The sequence below is a fragment of the Rhamphochromis sp. 'chilingali' genome (genome assembly GCF_963969265.1).
Source record: "Rhamphochromis sp. 'chilingali' genome assembly, chromosome: 16".
NCBI classification, from domain to species: Eukaryota; Metazoa; Chordata; class Actinopteri; order Cichliformes; family Cichlidae; genus Rhamphochromis; species Rhamphochromis sp. 'chilingali'.
This window is the reverse complement of record NC_137943.1, coordinates 8,679,208-8,701,476: the sequence shown is the minus strand read 5'-3', so window position 1 is coordinate 8,701,476 and position 22,269 is coordinate 8,679,208. Positions and strand designations below refer to the sequence as shown.

At 40.8% G+C, this 22,269-nt stretch overlaps 3 protein-coding genes and 1 long non-coding RNA gene across 4 annotated transcripts in view; 1 reads left to right on the top strand and 3 right to left on the bottom strand.

The window, feature by feature from the left end:
- Positions 1-22,269, top strand: part of LOC308412596 (caspase-8-like) — a 105,445-nt gene that overhangs the window by 67,314 nt on the left and 15,862 nt on the right. The window lies entirely within an intron of this gene.
- LOC308412953 (ciliogenesis-associated TTC17-interacting protein-like) lies at positions 807-3,947 on the bottom strand. The gene is given in 11 exon segments (XM_080907684.1): positions 807-1,005; positions 1,106-1,176; positions 1,268-1,344; positions 2,420-2,544; positions 2,633-2,635; positions 2,637-2,801; positions 3,016-3,102; positions 3,214-3,269; positions 3,359-3,385; positions 3,388-3,534; positions 3,681-3,947. Coding segments are annotated over 11 exon segments (1,065 nt in total). The 5' UTR covers positions 3,799-3,947; the 3' UTR covers positions 807-816.
- Positions 8,764-11,126, bottom strand: LOC308413042 (caspase-8-like; the record flags this gene model as incomplete). The annotated part of the gene is made up of 6 exons (XM_080907827.1): positions 10,437-11,126; positions 9,968-10,311; positions 9,851-9,867; positions 9,623-9,725; positions 8,991-9,540; positions 8,764-8,902 (listed from the first exon to the last, which is right to left on the bottom strand). The coding sequence occupies exons 2-6, from the start codon at positions 10,302-10,304 to the stop codon at positions 8,764-8,766; spliced, it is 1,146 nt and encodes a 381-aa protein (XP_080763953.1). The 5' UTR covers positions 10,305-10,311; positions 10,437-11,126.
- Positions 15,118-16,099, bottom strand: LOC308383855. The gene is made up of 3 exons (XR_013969233.1): positions 15,934-16,099; positions 15,368-15,600; positions 15,118-15,227 (listed from the first exon to the last, which is right to left on the bottom strand). It is a non-coding gene; the product is annotated as an uncharacterized lncRNA (long non-coding RNA).

The window sequence follows — 22,269 nt, the reverse complement described above, 5'->3', positions numbered from 1 at the left end:
CATTTTTGTAATGCTACCAGAAATTATTTCCACTAGTAATTAATTACCGTTGAGCTCAAAGGTTATATTAATAAACGGTTAACGAATGTGTATTTATGAAGACGATTTGTGAGACTGGTAAACTTACCTTTGTTCGTACGATGGTCTTTCGTTCTACACGGTGCATTTCAAGGTCCTGCACCCATCCGTCAGTAAACTGTACCTGGGCTTGTTGCAGTGACCTGAAGTTACTAAACTTCACGAGTGTATGCACTCACTCCAAGAACCGTATAATTATAAATCTGAGCGTGGTGAAAGTTGGGCAGCACGCTAAGTCTTTTGTCCACTCTGTGTGCTCGTAAGGGTCTGACCCTTTCACTCCTTTGATTTTTTCCTCGTATTTTTCTTTGTCTTTTCGTCGAGTCTGTCTTTGTACGGACCGGCATTGTTCTCCTTTTGTTTTGTACATTCCTTTTTTGTGCGGCAAAGAAAAAACAAGAAGGTATTGGAACCGGAGAATGAACGTTTTGCGGTGCTGCAAACTCTTGCATTTGATGCGGTACTTGGATTGTTTTGCCACGAGTTCCCGGCATGCAATGCGCGAAAATCACGTGATTGCTAAACAAGGGGGAGGGTGCATCCAGCCTCCTCGGCTGTAATTGGTCCAGCCCAGAGTCGATCATGACCAATTGGCCAATCCAACACCTTTCATTATATATACCCTTCCTAAAAAAAAAAAAATCCATCGGCCCATAAAAACAAAAAATCGCCAGCGGCCCACCGGGCAAATGCCCGGTATGCCCGATGGCCAGTCCAGCTATGCATGTGATAATGTGACTAGAGGGACTGGGCTTCCTGGTCTGCGTCTGCAGGATGATTGGAGGCAAAAGGGGTGAAGTACTCTCTGGCAAACAGAAAGACGTCGTCTGGTTTCCTCAACAACAGCAACTGCAGGAAGTCAGATATTAGTGCTCGAATCTCTGGATGCTGTCTCAAGTATGAGGAGTGGTCGGCCTTAAGCTCTTCCTGCCAAAACAAGACATAAACACACATTCATTTTCTGCTCAGATGGTCAGTAGAGTAATGGAAGTCTAGTATTAATCTCCTGTTGCACATGACCGGCTACCTTTCTGTCCAGAAACTTAGAACGCATCTGCATGTCTTCCTCCCACACAAGGGGGATCTTCTTGAAATCTACTGTAAAATTACAAATACACAAATATCACTGAATCTTTCATTGGAATCATACCTCTTATGTGTGAATATGTGTGTGGGGGATGTGTGTAACCTTTTTCTGCCTTTGATGGCAACTCTAGAAGTCTCATGGTGACTGGTGACCCCACCTGAACTCTGGTCACCAGATGCCTGATCAGAGAATATAACGAGTCAAATTGAAAGCACTAGTGTAACACATAACAGCAATAATAGCACTTACTTGTTATTCAGAAACCGCTTGAGTTAAACCAGAAAGTCCTCATGTATCACCAATATTCTTTCGCATACAAAAATCAGATGTGTCCTATTCCGTAGGTATATCTACACTTTATGGGAACCTTTCCCTTCAAAATGATCATTTTTAGAAACTGAATAGTTCCTAAGATGTCAAGGACACAAAGCAATTAACTATTCTACTATAGCTAATGTTATAGTTTGGACCCACAAAGAAGAAGCATCAATGGCTCCATTAGCAGTGGTTAATAGTTTTGGCTAACATGTGAAAGATCTCTAGTTTAAGACCAGGAGGTGACATAAATCACAAGCAGGGTTGTACCAGGAAGGATGCCTAATCAAACATGTGGGAAATAGTAGAAATTCTTCTTTTATTTACCCCTTTCCCTGTTTCATCCACACCTCTTTAACCTCACTTACTGTCGGAGTTTTCTTATCACTGGTGGGCTCCTTTGTTCCATACCTGAACTTACCTGGCACAGAGTATATAATGACTGCACTCCCTTCCACCTCACTCTGTTTGCTTCTGGACTGGGAGCAGCTAAGGTGAGTTAGCTTAATTTACTTATTTAGCTTTAAGTCAGTGACTTGAAATCTAACCTTGTTTGGTCTTTTTAAGAGATTGCTAGTCCAAGTGTGGCAATCTTTTGTGTAATTTAAACTACCTTTTTCTACAAGTTAAATAAACCCAACCACTGGGGAATCACTGATGGTTCATTCATACTGGTTGCCCATGCTGACAACAGTCCTGTCCTTTTAACCTCCTAACTAATGGATCCCTTGTGATTAAGGGAAGCATTCAATAAGTAGTGCTATTGTGTGATTAAAATGATTTGTTGTTTAGTCTACATTAGTGACCTCCTATCAGCAGTAGGTAATATAAACATGAAACTCAACAGTGGGCAGCTGCAGTCTGTCTGGTGCACAGAGGGAGGCAGTAACACAGTCCAACATGTGTGGGATGATGGAGAGGTACATATATTAAGCTTACCCATCATCCAGGAAGTAGCACTGCCAGGTACTGGGGCTGCCCTCCATGGACTGAATAGTCCTCTCTACCCCAAATACATCCAGGAGCTCACCCCCGACCTCTAGCTGCCTCTGACCCAGCTCTCTCTGAGCACAAAAGAGACCACAATCAGAGCTCAGTACTCAAACAAGTTACTGATGGACCAGGATGTCTTACACAGGCATAAAGACTTACAAAAAGAGGTGTTAATTATGTGTAATCCTGGGTCTAAGGAGACAAACGTCATGTTTTCTGGCATCTTCCTCCTCAGAGCGATCAGGCGCATCAGCAGCAAGCTGGAGCCCTCAGTTACCAGCCCTCTCAGGACAGACATGGGGTAGGACATGCTCTCTTCTGTCACCTCCTGTACACACACACACACACACACACACACACACACACACACACACACGCGCGCACACAAATGACAACATGCAGTAAATGCGCAACAGTAAGTAAGGATTTTGTAAATACTGGACTAACTCTTGCAAAGAGAGCGTGGAAGTTGCTCTGAATGACTGTGGTACTGTTTCATTAATATATTAGTGAGTTGACCTATAAAGCAGTGGTTATCTGACCTCTCCCACAGTCGTAACCTTATGGATCACCATCTGCCCATCACACTGCACCATGTGACACCTTTTGTCCACACTATGGCCCTCGAGCTGAGGAGAGAAGTATAGAAGCCCATCAAAGGTGCAATATTTCCACTTAATGCATCTGCTGAGCTGAGTCAATGTAAAAAGAAACAGCCCGGAAAGGATTCAGCGACTCACCTTGACATATTCATGGTGATCTTCCTCCAGCACCTCCAGGTCAGTCGTTAGGTAGGCTTAAACAGAGGAAAGGGTATGAAGAGAAATACTAACAACAGGAAACAGCAAAGATCAGTTTGTCCTAGCATCCTCTGCCTGCTGTCACCTGTCACTGCTGTCCCACAGGGACAATGGCTCCGTGGCTCTGAGCATGAAGCATCATGCATGGCTGCTCTCTCCGGGCAAACTCCACCGTCACACTGAACTCCCCCAGCTCTCTCCCCCCCTCTGATACAGTCACCAGCGAGTCTGCAAACACACACTTCTGCAGCTCGGCAGGCTCTGAGAAGCGAAGGGACACAGAAGGCAAAGCCAAAGTGGACAGATTCAAATATCTGTAATGATTTCACGGTTTTTTGCTTTTCAGGTAGTTTTGGACTCAGCTGTTTCCTACCGACCATATTAGCCTAAATTGGATGCGAACTCACCGATGCCGGACATGAACGTGACAGCTTCGTCAGAGGCTTCCAGCTGCTGTCGCTGTTCAGGTCCTTCAGTCCCCGCTGAAAAACCTACAGCAGTCTGTTCACCCAGCGTGGCTTCCATCTTTAAAACAGCCTGAAAAGTGTGTGGGAGCAACTTCACAGGACACTCGCCTGCCTCGACAGACAGTCTGTCTGGGTAATTTTATGCAAAGCAGTCTTATCCCACACTTTTCCTGCTTAGCATTTTTCTGCTACGGAAGGGAAGCTGACGACCAAATCTCTGTTGGCATGGCAACGATGCTGGAGTACCGTAAAGACCATTGTATGTGTGAATTGTAGGCTGACTATTCACCACCAAATCTAGAGGAAGGAATTATACAAAAATAGAGGCGCTGTACATAAGCTAATAAAAAACAAAACAAAGAACACTGATTACTATTCCTCCTAAAAACCAGCAATTAATTTTTGTGAATTAATTTACTTAAGTCTGAGATCTTTACATCAAGCAAACAATTATGCAATACAATATATAATAGTGAATTCAGATCATAATTCTGATTGCAAAAGCTGCTAGACAGAACAATCTTAAAAACAGTCCTACTGTATTGTCAGGAGAACATCCTGGGCCACATTTGTGGGGGTCAGTCTAGCAGGCAACATGCTTGCTTTTCAAAATGATGGCCATTTCACATGTTATAGCAACAAGGGAGCTTAATTGATTTTTTTTTTAAATTTGATCATTTTATTTTTTTTATTTAAAAGGGACAGTGCAGTTTAACATATTTCAAGTGCAAGACATGAAACTGATGTACCGCACACAGGTTTATAGCTACTGCTAATTTTCAACAATTGTCCCTTGTTGGGCTTACAATCTAAATAGATACATTTGTAGATATTATGTTTCTGTTGCTAAAAGTCGATTTTTTTTCATTCAATATTCTTGGGGATTTTTATTTTGAATTTAGTAGGACTTCAGAAATGTACAGTAAACCTATCCCACTTAACCTTAAACAAATTGTTACGGCCCTAGCAGGGCCTCCTCCTGAAGGTGCCTGTGTGGGCGTGTCCCACCACCTCTTTTGCCTGAAGTGCCACCTTTCCCTGTTACACAGCTGACTCACATCAGTAATTAAAAGTATTTAAGCCCAGGGAAAGGTGAGTTCTGGGCCAGAGTGCCAGTAGTGTGGTTACAGCTTGTGAGCTGAGTGGGTGTTATGGTTGCAGCTAGTGAGCTGCGTTTTTGGTGGTTTTCAGCTAGTGAGCTGCTCTTTCTTTTTGGCTTACGTTTTACTTTATTGACCAACGCCTGAGTTTTGTTTGTTTTCTTAAATGGTGATAGCGGCTTGTCCGTCTCTTTTAATTAGTATGAATTGAGACTTTAATACTCTTTAATTTACCCTTTTGCCTCCTTGACTCCTTTTTCTGACCCGGTCACTTTTGTTACTTCCCCCTCCCCGCCTAGACCCCTCAGGGGAACGTAACAAGTGGGGGCTCGTCCGGGATCGTTGAAAAGGGAGTTTTGAGTTGGAATTGGTTTTTGATTATCTTGGGGGGGTTTTTTTTCACCTTTAGAGATTCAACTTCCCAGTTTAGTTAGGTGAGTGTCCAGCTGAGCTTTGTCCTAAGTTCTTCCTTCGGGCACTCTTTTGTTATTTTGCTTTTTTTATTTTTGGAGTAATCCTGGGTGGGGATTAGTTCCCTGTTGGGGGTAGGCAATTCAGGGCTCCGGTCGCTGAAGTTCTGCCTTTCAAGTTGCCTCGAGCACAGCACGCTCCAGAAGATAGGTAGGTAAAGTTTGTTGTGCTTAGGAACTGGGTAGGTTGTATTTGTTAATGTGTGGGTAGCAGAAGGTAAGTTGGTCAAGAAGAGTAAGTTGTTTGGTTACCATTAATTGTTGGCTAGCCTGTGAGAATTGGCACGTGTGTGTGTGTGGTGGTTTTCTTCAGGCTGAAATGGCGTTCCAGTTGAATCAGCTGGAGCTGACGAGCACTGGGCCTACATCTGTTGGTGAACAGGTGTCCAGAGACTCGTTTATGAGCAATAATATCCACCTGGTTCCAGTTTTCTGTGAGTCCAGTGTTCAGAGCTTCTTTATTGCATTTGAACGCATAGCGACTGCACTGCAATGGCCTCAAAACATGTGGTGCGTGATGTTACTATGTAAATTGACAGGTAAGGCTCAGGAGGTTTGTTCTGCTTTGTCGATGGAAGACTGCTTAGTTTATGAAAAGCTTAAAAGTGCTGTCCTCCAAGCCCATGAACTCATACCTGAAGCTTATAGGCAGCAGTTTAGAGGTTTGGAGTTGGCACAGGGTCAGTCCTACCGTGACTTTGCCAGGGAGAAGGCAAAGCTCTTTGATAGGTGGTGTTCTGCAAGCCAGGTTAACGATGTGGGGTCCATACGTGAGCTTATAATGGTGGAGGACTTTAAAAACTCTGTTCCTGAGTCTATTGCTTGTTATTTAAGTGAACAGAGGGCTACAACTTTACAGCAAGCTGCCACCCTGGCAGATGAGTTTAAGCTGACTCATAAAGCAAGTGCTGTAGGACATGATATCCATCTGCACCATTGTGCATCCTGGACAGGTAAGAGTGGGCCAGCTAACAAAGCAAATGCAGTTATGGTTTTAAGATCTAGGCCCAAACTGTGTTTTTTCTGTCACAAGCCTGGCCATGTGGTTGCCAATTGTGTCAACCTGGCACTCAAACAGAAAGCCCACTCAATGCAAAACGGGCCTGCTTTGAGAAAAGTCAGTCGCGGTTCTCAAACCGACAAGGTTGCCCAGCCTAGTAAAAGGCTACACTTGGAGCATAATTGCTCAGTAGTGTCATGTAGTCAGTGTAAGAGGTCAACTAACCCTGAGCTGCCGCTGGTTGACCATTTCTCCGGTCATCAAAATGATTTGCGGGGAGAAAGTTCATGTTTAAAACCACCATTCTGATCTGCACCCCTTGCTAACAATCATGTCTGTGTTTCAGTAAAGCCTGCTAGCTGCCTGCTGGGTTCTCCACATGTGATGGTTCCAAGCCCTGGCTATCACATGGGACACTGTTTCAAGGGTCTGGGGCCACTCTCTGTCAATGTTGTGAACCCACTGAGATGGGGTTGGCAGCTTCCGCAGGAAATGCCTAACCGTTGCTATGGGGTTTGGTAGGTGGAAAGCCTGCAAGTAGGTGATGAAACGGTTATGGACTTGCTTTGGTTATCGTGATAATTTGACAAACCACGGGTTTGTATTTATGGGAGGGGGTGTTACGGCCCTAGCAGGGCCTCCTCCTGAAGGTGCCTGTGTAGGCGTGTCCCACCACCTCTTTTGCCTGAGGTGCCACCTTTCCCTGTTACACAGCTGACTCACATCAGTAATTAAAAGTATTTAAGCCCAGGGAAAGGTGAGCTCTGGGCCAGAGTGCCAGTAGTGTGGTTACAGCTTGTGAGCTGAGTGGGTGTTGTGTTTGCAGCTAGTGAGCTGCTCTCTTTTTGGCTTACGTTTTACTTTATTGACCAACGCCTGAGTTTTGTTTGTTTTCTTAAATGGTGATAGCGGCTTGTCCGTCTCTTTTAATTAGTATGAATTGAGACTATAATACTCTTTAATTTACCCTTTTGCCTCCTTGACTCCTTTTTCTGACCCGGTCACTTTTGTTACTTCCCCCTCCCCGCCTAGATCCCTCAGGGGAACGTAACAAAATGTTTGATTCAGTGTCCTTTGTAGTGGACAGCAAGACTCCCACATTTTCAATCTGTGTCCACACTTCAGGAAGCAGAGGGCTGAGTGATGTAGAGTTCTTTTAAATTCTGGATTTCACTCAGTCAGACTTGCATATAGGATGAGGCGGAGGAGTGCAGGGAGGTGAGAGTCAGAGGGCACACCAGCTTCTGAGGAGCCTGAGAAGGAAGCCACTGTCACTTATGGACAAGCGTGTAACCAAAGGTGTTTTTTGGCTCTACCCGTTCTTTCTTTATGGATTCAATTTCAACCCCATTAACACTGGGTTGAAAGACTAACAATAAACATGAAAACAGGGCAACTCTGTCTATAACCACCATGACTGGAGGATCACTGATTACATCAGTGATCAGACAGCCAGGTTCTTGAAAGTGTCAAAGCACACAAACCAAAGGGAGATGCTCATCTCTGCAGGCAGCCCAAACATTTATAAGCTGCATATCATACGTTAATATCTATGACATGACTTGACTCTGGATATATTCAGTACTATTTATAGCAATTTCAATGCATATAGACAGATTGTTTAAGACTGTTACTTTCCAGCACTGACAAGATGACTTCAATGTGTGATCAGACGATAGAAGGCCAGTGCAGATGTTTCCTACAGCACTTACGCAATACCTATTAACCATAATAGGCTTCAGCTGTGGTCTCTTTGCTCCAGCACAGACTACTCAAACACTGGGATGTCCTTCTCTGAACTTCACCTTTTTTAAATCAAGTATTTCCCTTCATCTAACAGTTCAGAGATCCACATGAAAAAAACAAAACAAAATGAGGGACAGAAGAAAATAAACAACATTTTTGAAATAAAGGTTTTGCTGGAACATGTTTCTTTCAACCACATATGGTAGCCATGGTAACTTTCAGGATTTGTGGAGGGAGAAATCAAGTCAAACTGTTCTGAAGCAAACTGATGTATTCTGAGAGAATTAAAGGACATAACAAGTGAAATGTAACATTTTTATTGTTACTATCAGGAGACCGTTGTGAGATTTGTTGTTTGAAATAAAAGTAACCTTTTTGATTAAGTAATGTTACTAGGTTTAAGAATGTAAAGGCTCAGTTTAGGAAAAGCACCCGTGAAGCTCTACTGCAGCACATGTAAAAACCTCCCAACACAAATAACACCAGTTGTGTTCCCAGTCTGAGATTTATTCTTTGATATAAAACTGCTACAGTATGAAATGCAGCACCTCAATGCGAGATTCAGATTTAGAAAAATAAGATTTAAAATGATGACAGAAAGATGGAAAATATAAAGGAAACATTTTAAGAAACATAATAACTAACTCTGATAAGTAATCATGCATCCCTAGTTGCACAGTAAGATGTGCTGTATTTCCATGATGACTTCAGGTGCGCTGAGGTGGCAGCACAAGTTTCTTTCTCAGGGTGAATCTCACTTCAGGCATCTGCTTGGCCAACGAGGAGGTCTCTCGATGTGCTACATCATCGTTCACGTAGTGGAGGATGGAGACGATGTCTTCGCCCCTAAGAGCATTTATAGAGATACAAAAACATGTTGATATCACTGTCAGGGTCAGTGTGCACATGTGTTTGGTGATTTTAAAACAATTACCTGGGACAGCGCTCCTTCAGCTGCTCACAAAGAGACTGAACGAACCAGCTTCCATCGACTATATGTCTAAGTGAAGCATGATCTTCAACAGTGGCCATGGCAACCAGAACATCAGCTTCCTCAGGGATGGTCAATGGTGAAGTATCATCATCAATCTCCATATCGTTCATCTGCACTCCACGCTGTATGTTACTTCCTTGGCAGGCCTGGATCAGGAACACTTTGGGCTTACCGGTGAGGACGGACTGGTCACACCCCCTGAACTTCCGGGTAATTTCTTTAATGGGGAGGGGGTTCCTGTCAGTTCCCAAAACTACACCCTTTTTTCCGTGACTCAGAATAGAGCAGATGAAAGCATCACCGTGCTCAAGGACCTGCTGAGGATCAACAAAGCTGCTGCCATCCCACTCTTTAAAGTTGAACTTCTGCAGCTGAGACATGTCTGCCAGGGAAGCAACAAACGTCAGTGCCTGATCCATCTGATCCTTGTTCAGGTCTTCACACATCAGCACTCTGAAGCCCAGACACCTGAACACCTCTGCCAAGCTTTCTGCAAAAAATGTAATTAGAGAAAAATATTTAAGTACCAGATACTAACAAGAAAGAATAAAAAATCTGCCCCTGAAACTTACGGGCGTCTTTATCTGTCCCTCTTCTCTGTGAACCATCCTTGAAGTTCTTATTGTTTATGATCACGCAGAGGCCGACGGGCCGGCTAATGATTTGATAAACATCCTAAAGAGTGGACACCAAGATTTTACATGTGTTACTACAGGATGCGTAACCACAGAATTTCATCTACATATCTGTCTCAAGCAATGTCACAAGTGTAGGAGGCTGTTTCTGCATCACCATCTTACCTGTGACATATTCCCATCTTGTAGCAGAACATGTGAGGGAAGAACAATAAAACTGAGGTAAACAACCAAACACAACAGGAGACACAGTGTTTCTATACTGTGTTACGTGTGTGTTACCGTGCTGACATGAAGACACTTGGACAGGCTCGGATAAAAGGGGGGTACAACTCAGCTGTAAACTCGCCAGCAGAGGGAAAGTTTCTTTAATGGCGCCATCGGTTTGCAGGAGGTTCAGGAAGTCTTTGCATGTTTCTTCTCCTTTATTCATGATCTTATCCACGAGCTCATTGACGTGTGTCTCCACATTTGCACTGTTGATGCTTTTAAGATTGTTGTACTCCCGCTGAGTGATCAGCTTATTCTCATAAACTTTGTTGAGAATTAGCCTGTGGTCTCCGGACAGACTCTCATGAATGGCTGTTTTATTGCTCCTTATTGCATTTTGGGCCGACATGCTGAATCTGCGCAAAGGAAAGAGTCAGAGGTGATCCTAAAAACTACTGTCTATGAGAAGGAAGTGGTTTACTACAGCTTACTATCGTAATAATAGCTGCACATTATATTACATAAAACGTAATTCTCTTACGGTCAGTTGGAACTTCTGCTGTCCTTGAAAACGAAACCTCGTTCCTTCTTTCAAATAACATTGAGCTCGAAACTATCCCGCCTTCTGAGAACAGACTCGGAAGTGACTCAGATCCTCCAATAACGACTACACGCTATACAATAGCGCCCTCTACTTCTGGACAGCAGGAATAACAGGTTTACAGCCTTTGGTGTAGCACTGAGAAGAAGCTGTGCTGCAGCATCCCTGTCGCAGCAGAGAGTATTCCCCACAAATCCCCCACCCTGCTGCAAAAACGCACAGTATTATTACACAAACATAACATATTTTGTAAAGATCTCACAGTGGATTTCACACTGAATTTATCCGTGCGTGCGTGTGTGTGTGCACGCCCATGTGCAACTGTACATTGTAAATCATGATTAAAAGACATAAAAGCTGCATTTTAAGAAATAAATTTATGGAGCGCATTGTATTTACCATGATAATTTATTTGGTGAAGGCAGACCCTTTGTATATGTGTAAAATAAACCACATATCTGCCAACCTGCTGCCTCAGGCTCAGGTGTTCCACTCCCATTGCCCCATTCCCACACACTGATATCTGAGGATGGAGGTTAGTTATTTTATGTCACAAAACAAGTGGAATTGTGTAAGGAAAAAAAAATCTTTCCTTTTTGCTAAGGCATATAGGATTCCCATGATGCATTGAGTATTTCTTCCTCAGTCACATTTCTCACTCACTGTGTGTTAATAGACCTCTCTGCATTGAATTATTAATCTTCAGCTCTCTTCCACAGCATGTCTTTTATCCTGTCTTCCTTCCCTCACCCCAACCGGTCGCAGCAGATGGCCGCCCCTCCCTGAGCCTGGTTCTGCTGGAAGTTTCTTCCTGTTAAAAGGGAGTTTTTCCTGCTTCAAACTGTGGCCAAAGTGCTTGCTCATAGGGGGTCATGTAGGGCTGGGTATCGTCACTGATTTCTAGAATGATTTGATTCCGATTCACAAGGTCCTGAATCGATTCAATCCACGATTCGATTCGATTCAACACTCGCAAGACTTTTTCAAAGGTGTAAGCATCACAGCAGATACCTTTGTGTCAAAGTAGCTGAAGATAAAACACAGAAAAACATGAAGGTGATTTTCCTGTCCTGGGATTTTATAAAAATATTCTGCAGTACATCAAAAACGATAGAAAACCATTAATCAACATATGAACATTACCTCTGAAGTTACAGAGGTTTTATTAGAGACACAGCTAAGTGTTTTGCATTTTGTATAATTTTAAAAAGTTTAAATTTGTTCAGTAGCCTATTGAACCACAGAAATTAGGTTTTCTAAGTAAAAGGGGAAAAAAACAGTGCTGTAAACAACAGTAGACTTGTGCATAACAAGCAAGCGAATAATGCAGAAAACAGATTTTTAGATGGGAAACTGTTCTATACAGAGAGAGAGAGAAAGAGCTGTGCATGAAGTGTGATTTTTATCGTGGTGGAAGCAAAACAGCAAAAGTCAGAGGGAATGCATGACGATGTTTATGTGAAGCGTAGTTTGGATCTTCTTTTGCTGCTGGTTCGGTCAATATTGTTTGGAGAGAGATAAAAGCTTTAGAATCAATGCAAAAACGGCGTAAACACAAAGCGCGACCCGCCGAAACATCAGAATCAGCGAGGTGTCGGCTTTCAGCCCCGACCGTGTCCGTGCTGTCGGGTGAGAAAGGCGACATCTCACTGATTCTGATCCGCTTTGTGTTTACGTCTTTGTGCAGAATCCGTGTACCTGCTCTCATTTACTGTTTTAGCTTTTGTGTGGATTAACCTGAGATTCTGGCATTTTGGGCAAAATTAATTTATATTAAAAAATCGATTCAGGATTTTAATGAATCGATATCACGTTGTCCAAGCCAGAATCGATTTTAATCGATAAATTGATGATCAAAACCCACCCCTAGTCATATGATTGTTGGGTTTTTCTCTGAATGTATCATTGTAGGGTCAACCTTACAATATAAAGCGCCTTGAGGCGACTGATGTTGTGATTTGGTGCTATATAAATAAAATTGAATTGAATAGAACAAACAGCAGCCCGATATCAGTCAGAGCTGTCATTAAACAGAAGCTATGAACACAGCTCTCTTGAGTGGGCAATTGAAGAAGTTTGTTTCAAGTTTTAGATTTAGGTTGCTCTTCATATTGTTTTGATGCCACCAAAGAAGACTGTGTTGAAAAGCTTTCAGTAATGAACCGTTTTTCAGTACAAGCTTAAATGCTTCAGAAAGCTTCATTTAGCCTGCAGAAACACAAAGTCCATTGAGCCAAAATGGAAGGAAACACACGGGCAGACAAAAAGTACAACACAACAGAAAGCTAGGACAAACCGAGACTTTATATACAGACAGATGGAGCATTAAAAGAGAATGAGTCACATCTGGGGGAAAATAAGAAACAGGTGAAAATAATCAGATAACTAAACAGGGGAAGCAAAAACGCACAGGAGACAGACTAGAAAAATAAAACAGGAAATGGCGACTAAATAAGATATGGATGAAACACGGGAACGTAAAATAAACTTAACCAAGGAACAGAATACAATCAAACTAGAATTATGAACAGAACACAGACTACAGGTAAAAAGGCCTGAGGATATAGACATAATGAAACCAGCCATACTATAAAAATAAAAATTGCATAATTACAACAGACTAAGGGTCAAAGAAAAACCTAAAAATAACAGAAAATGAGCACAGGAAAAAACAAAACACACACACACACACCAAAAACAAAATCAGTATATATAGTATATATAGTAACAAAATAAAAATAAAACAAATGCCGTTGTAACTGAACTAGCTCCATAAAGGTTTAGTTTCACCAAACTAAAGAAAACAAGAAAACACCTGCAAATATTTTCTAAAAGTAGTGTTTGTTTTAAATTTAAAATATTGTACAACAAGACCAAGCTGCAAACGTGAACGCAATTCTTTTTTTCAACTGAAGCCTTTAATCGAACAATCAAACAAACAAATTGGCACTCTCTTATGGCCAGACACGTGACAGCTCTTCTGCTATCATTTTGTTCACATTTAAAATAAAAATGCAGACATAAGTGTACAAATAATACAAAACAATACAATACAAAGGGATTGTATTCCAAGATCTGGGAGACTGTAGAAATGAGCAGTGATGCCCTTCCTACCATCTTTCCAGAAAAATAAGTGATCTGGAAGCTGTTAGGCTTACTTACAGCAGCAGCAGCACTTTCTGCACCTGCATAAACTCCAGGACACATTTACTAACGGTGTTTGTTGCTGTATGTGCTGCAGCTTTGAATTTTTTAATAATATATATTTTGTTAATATTTTGGCTATGGTGTCTTGTTTTGAAATGTACAAGAGTAAAAGTGTTTTTAGCAGGTGCTTCAAAGCTAAGTTTGACTGGGAAACTCAAAGCTCAATAGGCTGTATCAACAGAAATTCACTGCAGCCTATGTAATATTTCATGCGTCATAATTTATTCTACTCTATCTTGCAAATACATATTTGTGTGGCAATGTCATGCACAACACACACAACTATTAGATCCTTAACCCTGGAACACTATCGCTATAAATAGTAACACGATCACTAATGCCGGGTGATTTTTACCCGATATAATATAACCAATGAAAAGTAATCAAATATATCAAAATATGACAACACATGACAAATTAGAGTGGTCGTCTTTTACTTTCAACTGTGCCATGTCTAACAAAATGAAAAATAAAACTCCTAAAACAAAATAATGACTCTGGAAAGCTGGTCTTTGGTCCACCCATTCCTGGGACATTTGAGACTTCCCTGGTGATGGCACAGGCTCCTCGACACGCAAACAGCTGCAGGAGAGAGAAATGATGTAAATGTATTTTCTCGGGTGTAAATCACCCAGCGATAGTGTTCTAGGGTTAAGCTCAAACCCGTGTCATTCTTTTGGTCCACTGCAGTGCAGTAGTCAAAAAAAAGAATAAGTGAAGTGTCCACAGATGGCCAGGATAGAGCCCAGAGTGTTAATGTTTAAAATGTATAAAAATATTATTGATTGCAATTCTTTACTGTTAATATCAACAATAAGCTTTTTATTTTGAAATTACAAGTTTAAAAAAAATGCTGTTACATTTACATTTAATGCTGTTACACTTTATTATAAGTATGGACACAGAATAAAGTGAACAACATTTTGAAATAAGTTTAATTGGAATTTTGTACTACGCAAAAAAAACAACAACAACAACAACATATTAAACAAACAAACAAACACAGCCAGTGCCTTCATTTGTCCATTACATGTCAAACATAGCACTGACCCTTAGCCCCTGCTCATCAGCACATGCTTTCAAAAAGAGCTCCATGTCCTCTGCAAACTGAAAAACAAAGAGGAACAAGTCCCTTGCTCCAGTGTCTTCTTCCTCTGACATGTCTATTAAGACCCTCTGCTGGTCCCCTTGATTTAAGGACAGATATTTGGGCATTGTTACATGTCCACGGAAAAGTGCCTTATTTTGGACAACCCACTGCACAGCAGGACACAGATCTTCAACAACTGCTGGCTCCTGTGTCAGGCAAATGGGGATAAAAACATAGTTATTTCTCTGTTGCAGAACAGTTTTTTAACAGTTATTCAAATGTCACTAACCATGTAATTACACTACTGTTTAAAGTGAATACTGACCTGACTGACTTCCTGGAACTTGCGCTTTTTCAGTCTGAAAATGGGCACGTGTTGTCCTTCAAGCACAGCTTTGGCTTCCTCTCTCCAGTGTGCAAATAGCTTGCCAGAGCTATGAAGAGTAAGGCCACAGTGAGGGCATGTCATTTTCATGGACTTTCCATCAGCTGCAGTTTTATTGAACACAGAGGGTAGAGCCAATGAATGTTCTAACAAAGACTCAGAAAATGGTTCAGATACCGAAGACAAAACCTTGGGGGGGAGACGGGGCTCCTCGAAGAGTACTGCCGGAGGAATACGGGTCTCCTCGGAGAGTTCAGCGGGGAGCAGTCCTGATAATGGTGGCTGACTTGGCATTGAAGAATGCTGACAAGACAATAAATGCCTTGCCATATCCCCACGCCGTATGATTGTAAGATTACAGACAGGGCAGTGAAAGTGTCCTGTTGTCCTACAAGGCAGCCTGCACCGGCATATCATTTTATCTGTAAGAGAAAAAAAACAAACAAACAGATGTAATTTAAATGTACTTGTATAGAATGCAATCAATTTGTCTAACAATCAGATTGTACATGTTAACAAAAACATCCAAGCCAACCTCAATAATGAAAGCAAAATGGTATGGATCACAAAAGTTATGTCAAGAAAAGTGGTGAAAAGTAAATAAAAATATATTTTATAAAAACACTATTTTTGTTGCAGATGAATGCACTGAACTGTACAATATCAACAGCAACTTTTAAGTCAACAAAGATACTGCAGAAGTGCTTAAAAAAGTGCATATTTATAACTATAAAGTATGTTTAATACAAACATACCTTTGAAAGGCAAAGCATTTTTTTATATGCACACTTAGATGCTCCTCAATCTTTGCCCTGACAGTAGGGCTGAAAGTGGGGCACAGAGGGCAGTGAAAGAGTCCTCTGCAACACGTGTTGCATTCCTGCAATTCTGGCTTTAAGCCCGAATTCCAGATTGATGTGTGCATCTAAAACAGAGAGAGAAACAGATAAACACCATATACACATTTAAGTTAAGCTTTTAGCAGAAATAACAATTTACAGTTGGCATGTAATAGATTTGGGAAGAAAATTCTTGGAAAAAAACCCCCCACAAATATTTTACAAGACACTTTAATTTGTGAGACATGTTTCTATTGACATATAACAGTCAATTGAACAGGGGCTAACTAAAATCTGGGCAATAAAAAAGCTGTACAGAAAAGAATAACGAATAGAAGTATTGATAAATATATAAATCTGTTTGTGACGAAATTTACAGTGTTGACGCTAACCAAAGGTGTCACAAGTACACACGTTCCTTACTACAGTTTAGATACCTCTGTTTAGAAAGCACTCACTCGACTTTTTAGTCAAGTCGAAGTAAGAAGTACAGGGTCTAAAATATAATTTATGTACAAAATTTTGAAGTAATCTTGCGTCCAAAGCACGTGTGCGGGGGGCTGATTTACAAATGTACGGATTACTAAGTACAGATACGCGTGCTAAAATGTGAGAAGTATAAAGAAGTATACAGTAGGCACAAAAAAGTACAGCAGTAAAGATACCAGAAAATTCTACTTAAGTACAGTATTGAAGTATTCGTTATTTTGCATCTCTGACGCCAACAATAAATCATACTCTAATGCAAAATGTGGTTTTTGCTTCTTCTCGCCCACAGAAGCTGTTAATCCAGCTCTCTTACTTAAACCAGGCCCAGGAAAAAGCATATTTGTGTGTTTCTCTGCCATGGAGCACGATGAAAAAACATTAAAATAAATTGTAACGCTAAATAAGTGGCAACATGATCATTGTAAGAAAACTAGACGATTCCTAGAATTATGAAATCACTAACGGCAAATTTATTTAAGAAAGACTTAACCAACCTTTGCGATCAACTTGCAAGACTTCCACGGTATCCATGCGTGTTTACGGCTAGTATGGAGGTCACGTGCTTCCGGCTACTGTGGAGCTCCACAGTGGCTGCAGCCAGACCCTTCTCGAGAAGACGGGATAGTTTCGTGCTGGATGTTATTTGAAAGAAGGAACGAGGACAGCAGAAGTTCCAACTGACCGTAAGAGAATTACGTTTTGTGTAATATAATGTGCAGCTATTATTACGATAGTAAGCTGTAGTAAACCACTTCGTTCTCATAGACAGTAGTGTTTAGGATCACCTCTGACTCTTTCCTTTGCGCAGATTCAGCATGTCGGCCCAAAATGCAATAAGGAGCAATAAAACAGCCATTCATGAGATTCTGTCCGGAGACCACAGGCTAATTCTCAACAAAGTGCATCAGAATAAGCTGATCACTCACCGGGAGTGCAACAATCTTAAAAGTATCAACAACGCAAATGCGGAGACATACGTCATTGAGCTCGTGGATAAGATCATGAATAAAGGAGAAAAAACATGCAAAGACTTCCTGAACCTCCTGCAAACCGATGGCGCCATTAAAGAAATTTTCCCTCAGCTGGCGAGTTTACAGCTGAGTTGTACCCCCCTTTTATCCGAGCCTGTCCAAGTGTCTTCATGTCAGCACGGTAAGACACGTAACACTGTATAGAAATACACTGAAAAAAATATGTTGTTGGATTTACTTAATTCAATAGTGGACATTTGTTGTTAAACAATTGAGTTAAATTAACACAATTTATTCATGTTCAATAAACCTGTGCAATTTGTGTTGATAAAATGTAACTTAACCTCCTAGGACCTGGCGTCCACATATGTGGACATCACATTTTGGGTTATTTAGACCAAAATACTCAATTTTGCTCTACAAGGGCCTGATATCCATTTACGAGGACATTATACTGCTACTGTTCTATTGAAATTTTAAATGAATATCCTGATATGTGGCTCTCATTTTTCTTAGAAACAAAAATCAGGTAAAAAAAAACTAAAAAATCTGGTAATTGTTTGTTTTTACATTCGTCAGGTCCCAATATGCCCAAATATCAAAGAGAAATTAAAAATGCAAGCCGTGGAAAAGTTTGGGTCTTAGGAGGTTAAACATGTTTTGATGAAGTAATTTGAGCTATTGGAATATTTTAATCTTTCACAATTTTCTCACTTTATCCCAACACCATTCAATAACTTTTACCCAATACTCAGATGTGGATACAGTATCCACATCTGAACCAAAGAGTAAAACAGTGAAATGTGGATTATTAAATATTAGGTCTCTCTCCTCCAAGTCTCTGTTAGTACATGTCTTAATAATTGATCAACAAATTGATTCACTCTGCCTTACAGAAACCTGGTTGCAGCAGGATGATTATGTTAGTTTAAATGAATCAACACCCCCGAGTCATTCTAACTACCAGAAACCTCGAAGCACAGGCCGAGGGGGCGGTGTGGCAGCAATTTTTCACACCAGCCTATTAATTAATGAAAGACCAAGACAGACTTTTAATTCATTTGAAAGCCTGATGCTTAACATTGTCCACCCCAGCTGTGAAACTCAGAAAGCAGTCTTACTTGTTATCATCTATCGTCCACCTGAGCCTTACACAGAGTTTCTGTCTGATTTCTCAGACTTTATATCTAATTTAGTTCTGAGCTCAGATAAAATAATTATTGTGGGTGATTTTAACATCCATGTAGATGCTAAAAATGACAGCCTCAACATGGCATTTAATCTGTTATTAGACTCAATTGGTTTCTCTCAAAATGTAAAAGAACCCACCCACCACTTTAATCACACTCTAGATCTTGTTTTAACATATGGCATAGAAACTGAACATTTAACAGTGTTTCCTGAAAACCCTCTCCTGTCTGATCATTTCCTGATAACATTTACATTTACAATAATTGATTACACAGCGGTGAAGAGTAGACTTTATCACAGTCTTTCTGAAAGCGCTGTAACTAAGATTAAGAATATAATCCACTCACTGTTATCATCTCCAATGCCCTGTACAAACACAGAGCAGAGCAGCTATCTGAACGCTACCCCAACAGAGGTCGATTATCTTGTTAAATAATGTCAGTTCTTCCGTGTTCTCTGGAATCAATCACAGCAAAGAAATTAGACTGTTTCTTTTGAAAAATGTTACAGGTAACCATCTTGGGAAAGAACAATACAAAACATTCTATTTAAGGCCTCTGATGTCAAGATTCAGTTAAACAACAATTATAACTAAACAATTTGAGGTAATGTTAGTTTCCATTAACATTAAATTAGGTTACTGAATTGGCAAACACCTTCCTATTAACATTACCCATTTTACCCCAATAACTAAAGAAATTAGCACTTGCAGGTCAAAACCTTTATTCAAGAGACGCAAAAATAACATTGATACAGTGACTGTCAAAAATTACAGCACTGATCATACTGTGACATCTTGGTTCAAAACAGCACACTTAGAAATATTCAACGTTCTTTACTTCAACTGAATGAAACTGAAAATACCATTTCACACGACCTATATGGGATATTTAGACTGTATAACTGTTCACGCTACATCTCTTCACTAGTAAAAGAAAGAAAAAATACAAACAGAAATTGAAAAATGCTGCCAAACAGACAAACAGAGAACTTGTACAGAGCAAAAGGAAAAACAAACAACAACAACAAAAAAACGGCCATGTCCTCATGGCAGTTGCAGAGTATATAAAAATGAACTCTGCGATCTGTTCCTGGAATTGAGCTTCAAAAATGCAGCAGAACAAGTGTGAGATTTAAATGTCCTCTCACCTAGAGCTGATCACCTCACATGCATAACAGTGAGCTTTCCTAGCAGGAGCAGTTTTGTCTTACTTGTGAGCTTTTCTTGAGAGCTGAGTTGCATCCAACTCCATTACCACCCTTTGAATCACCTCAAAAGTGTAGCAGAGTTGTGATGGGTAACTCATATTGAAGGAATAAAAAAGGTCCAAACAGCATGGCTACTGCAAAGGTCACGTTATCCAGATCTTGAAGAACTACTATACCCTCGATGATGATGCCAACATCAGTAAAGTCATTGCCTGGCGCATCCTCTGGAGACAGATGTTCATTGTGGTTTTCTCAATCTGTGCAGTGGCCTCAGTCAAGTCCTGGTTAAACACAAAACATTTCTTTAAGATTCCTTTTTAAACTCATCTCTTTTGAATCTACCAGTTCTATCCATCCATCCATTCGCTTCCGCTTCTCCTTTTCAGGGTCGCGGGGGGTGCTGGAGCCTATCCCAGCTGTCATAGGGCGAGAGGCAGGGTACACCCTGGACAGGTCGCCAGTCTGTCGCAGGGCTAACACACAGGGACAGACAACCATTCACACTCACATTCACTCGCACATTCACACCTAGTGGCAATTTGGATTATCCAATTAACCTATCCCCACAAGTTGCATGTCTTTGGACGGTGGGAGGAAGCCGGAGTACCCGGAGAGAACCCACACAAACACGGGGAGAACATGCAAACTCCACACAGAAAGACCCCGGCCTGATGGTGGAATTGAACTCAGGACCTTCTTGCTGTGCGGCAGCAGTGCTAACCACCGTGCCACCGTGCTGCCTAACTCTAATAATAAAAAGCCAAAACAATCTTACTTTTAAATGTGGTATAATTACTTTGAAAACATACGTGCATAAACAGTAGAACAGAGAAGCTGGTAATAGTCAAAATAGCTGAAACAACTTAATTTAAAATATATATTTTTACATTTCTTTGTGTCTGATGGTGTTGACTAAAACCTTGCACTTCTCCAGCAAAAACATGATCTACCAGTTCTAATGTTAGAGTAATTTAAACCAATGCAAGCAACATAGTAAATAGCTATAGCCAAAGAGTGGCTTGCCATGCTGCCATTCATGGTCTAACAGAGTTTCTAAGAGAGGGTGAAAAACATAATAATTTCAAATACTTTACATTAGTTTTTGTTAGAAAGACACCGGCCCATCAGAAATCCAGGTTATGTCACTCAGAAGATGTTAGAATTTAGACTTTCAGCCCCACAATTTGGTTAGCTGTTGATCAGTTGGTCTTTTTTTTTTTTCAAACAAAAGCTAATGTAAATATTGGTGGGATTTTCCTTTGTTCACTAGAATGACAAATTTAAAGTTTTTTCACACTGATGTGAACCCTAATACAGGGGTGGGGGTGAGGCCTCAAGGGCCGGCGGCCGAGTTCACTACCAGGCCTCATGTGAACTTCAAATTATTAAAGAGGACTACTGGTCCTAACCAGTCCAATGAGGATCAAGTGGATAACTGAATGCATTTTTAAATGTTGCAAAGCCACAATCTACTCATAAAACACTCACCATGAACTCCTGCACCAAGATGTTGCAATTGTCTTTCACACAGATGCGGAGCACTTTGATGAGGGACTCCCTTCGAGCATTAATGTCATCCTTAAGTATTATAACAAAGAAAACAGAGATTTGTGAACTTTTCAGTAGCACAGAAGAAAATGATCCCAGACAAAAACTCTTGACTTTTTAAACCAGTCAACATGCAACACCAGCATCTACAAAGCAATGTCAAAAGTTCCTGTTTGACATCAACTTTATGGATATATAGTTTCCAGAACATATATTTTTAAAAAAAGATACATTTTTCTCAGTGGGCCAGTAAATGCATGACGGAAATTATGGCATCCTTTTAGTGGAATCAGTACTCACAGGTAATAGTTGACTGTTTTAATGGATGCAGCATAAAAATCTTTTACTGACCTAATGCAATACATATACACTTTGTAGTTAAAGAATTTTAAAGTTCTTACTGTCATCATGGCAGCTACATCCTTTAGCTTTGTGCCCCGTTTCCCCGATCACTTTGCGAACACTTTCAGCAGACTGTCAGAGAGAAACTTAGCTCCGTCAGAAACCTTGACAGTAAAGGCAAGGTTGGGATGCGCTGGAATGCTGCATTTTATCTGAAATGACATAAATTTTAAAATCTTACTTCTTGCATACAAGTGTTTCCATAAATCTGCTCCTTCATATTTGTGTGACCTGCTCCATATCACCACTGTTTCCCGCACTCTCAGATCATCATCTGCTATTCATCTTACTGTTCCGTCCTCACACCTTATCACTATGGGGAACAGAGCTTTCAGTCGCTCTGCTCCTCGGCTCTGGAACTCTCTTCCTCCTGCACTAAGAAATATTGACTCCCTCTCCGTATTTAAGACACAGCTCAAAACACATCTGTTTAAACTGGCTT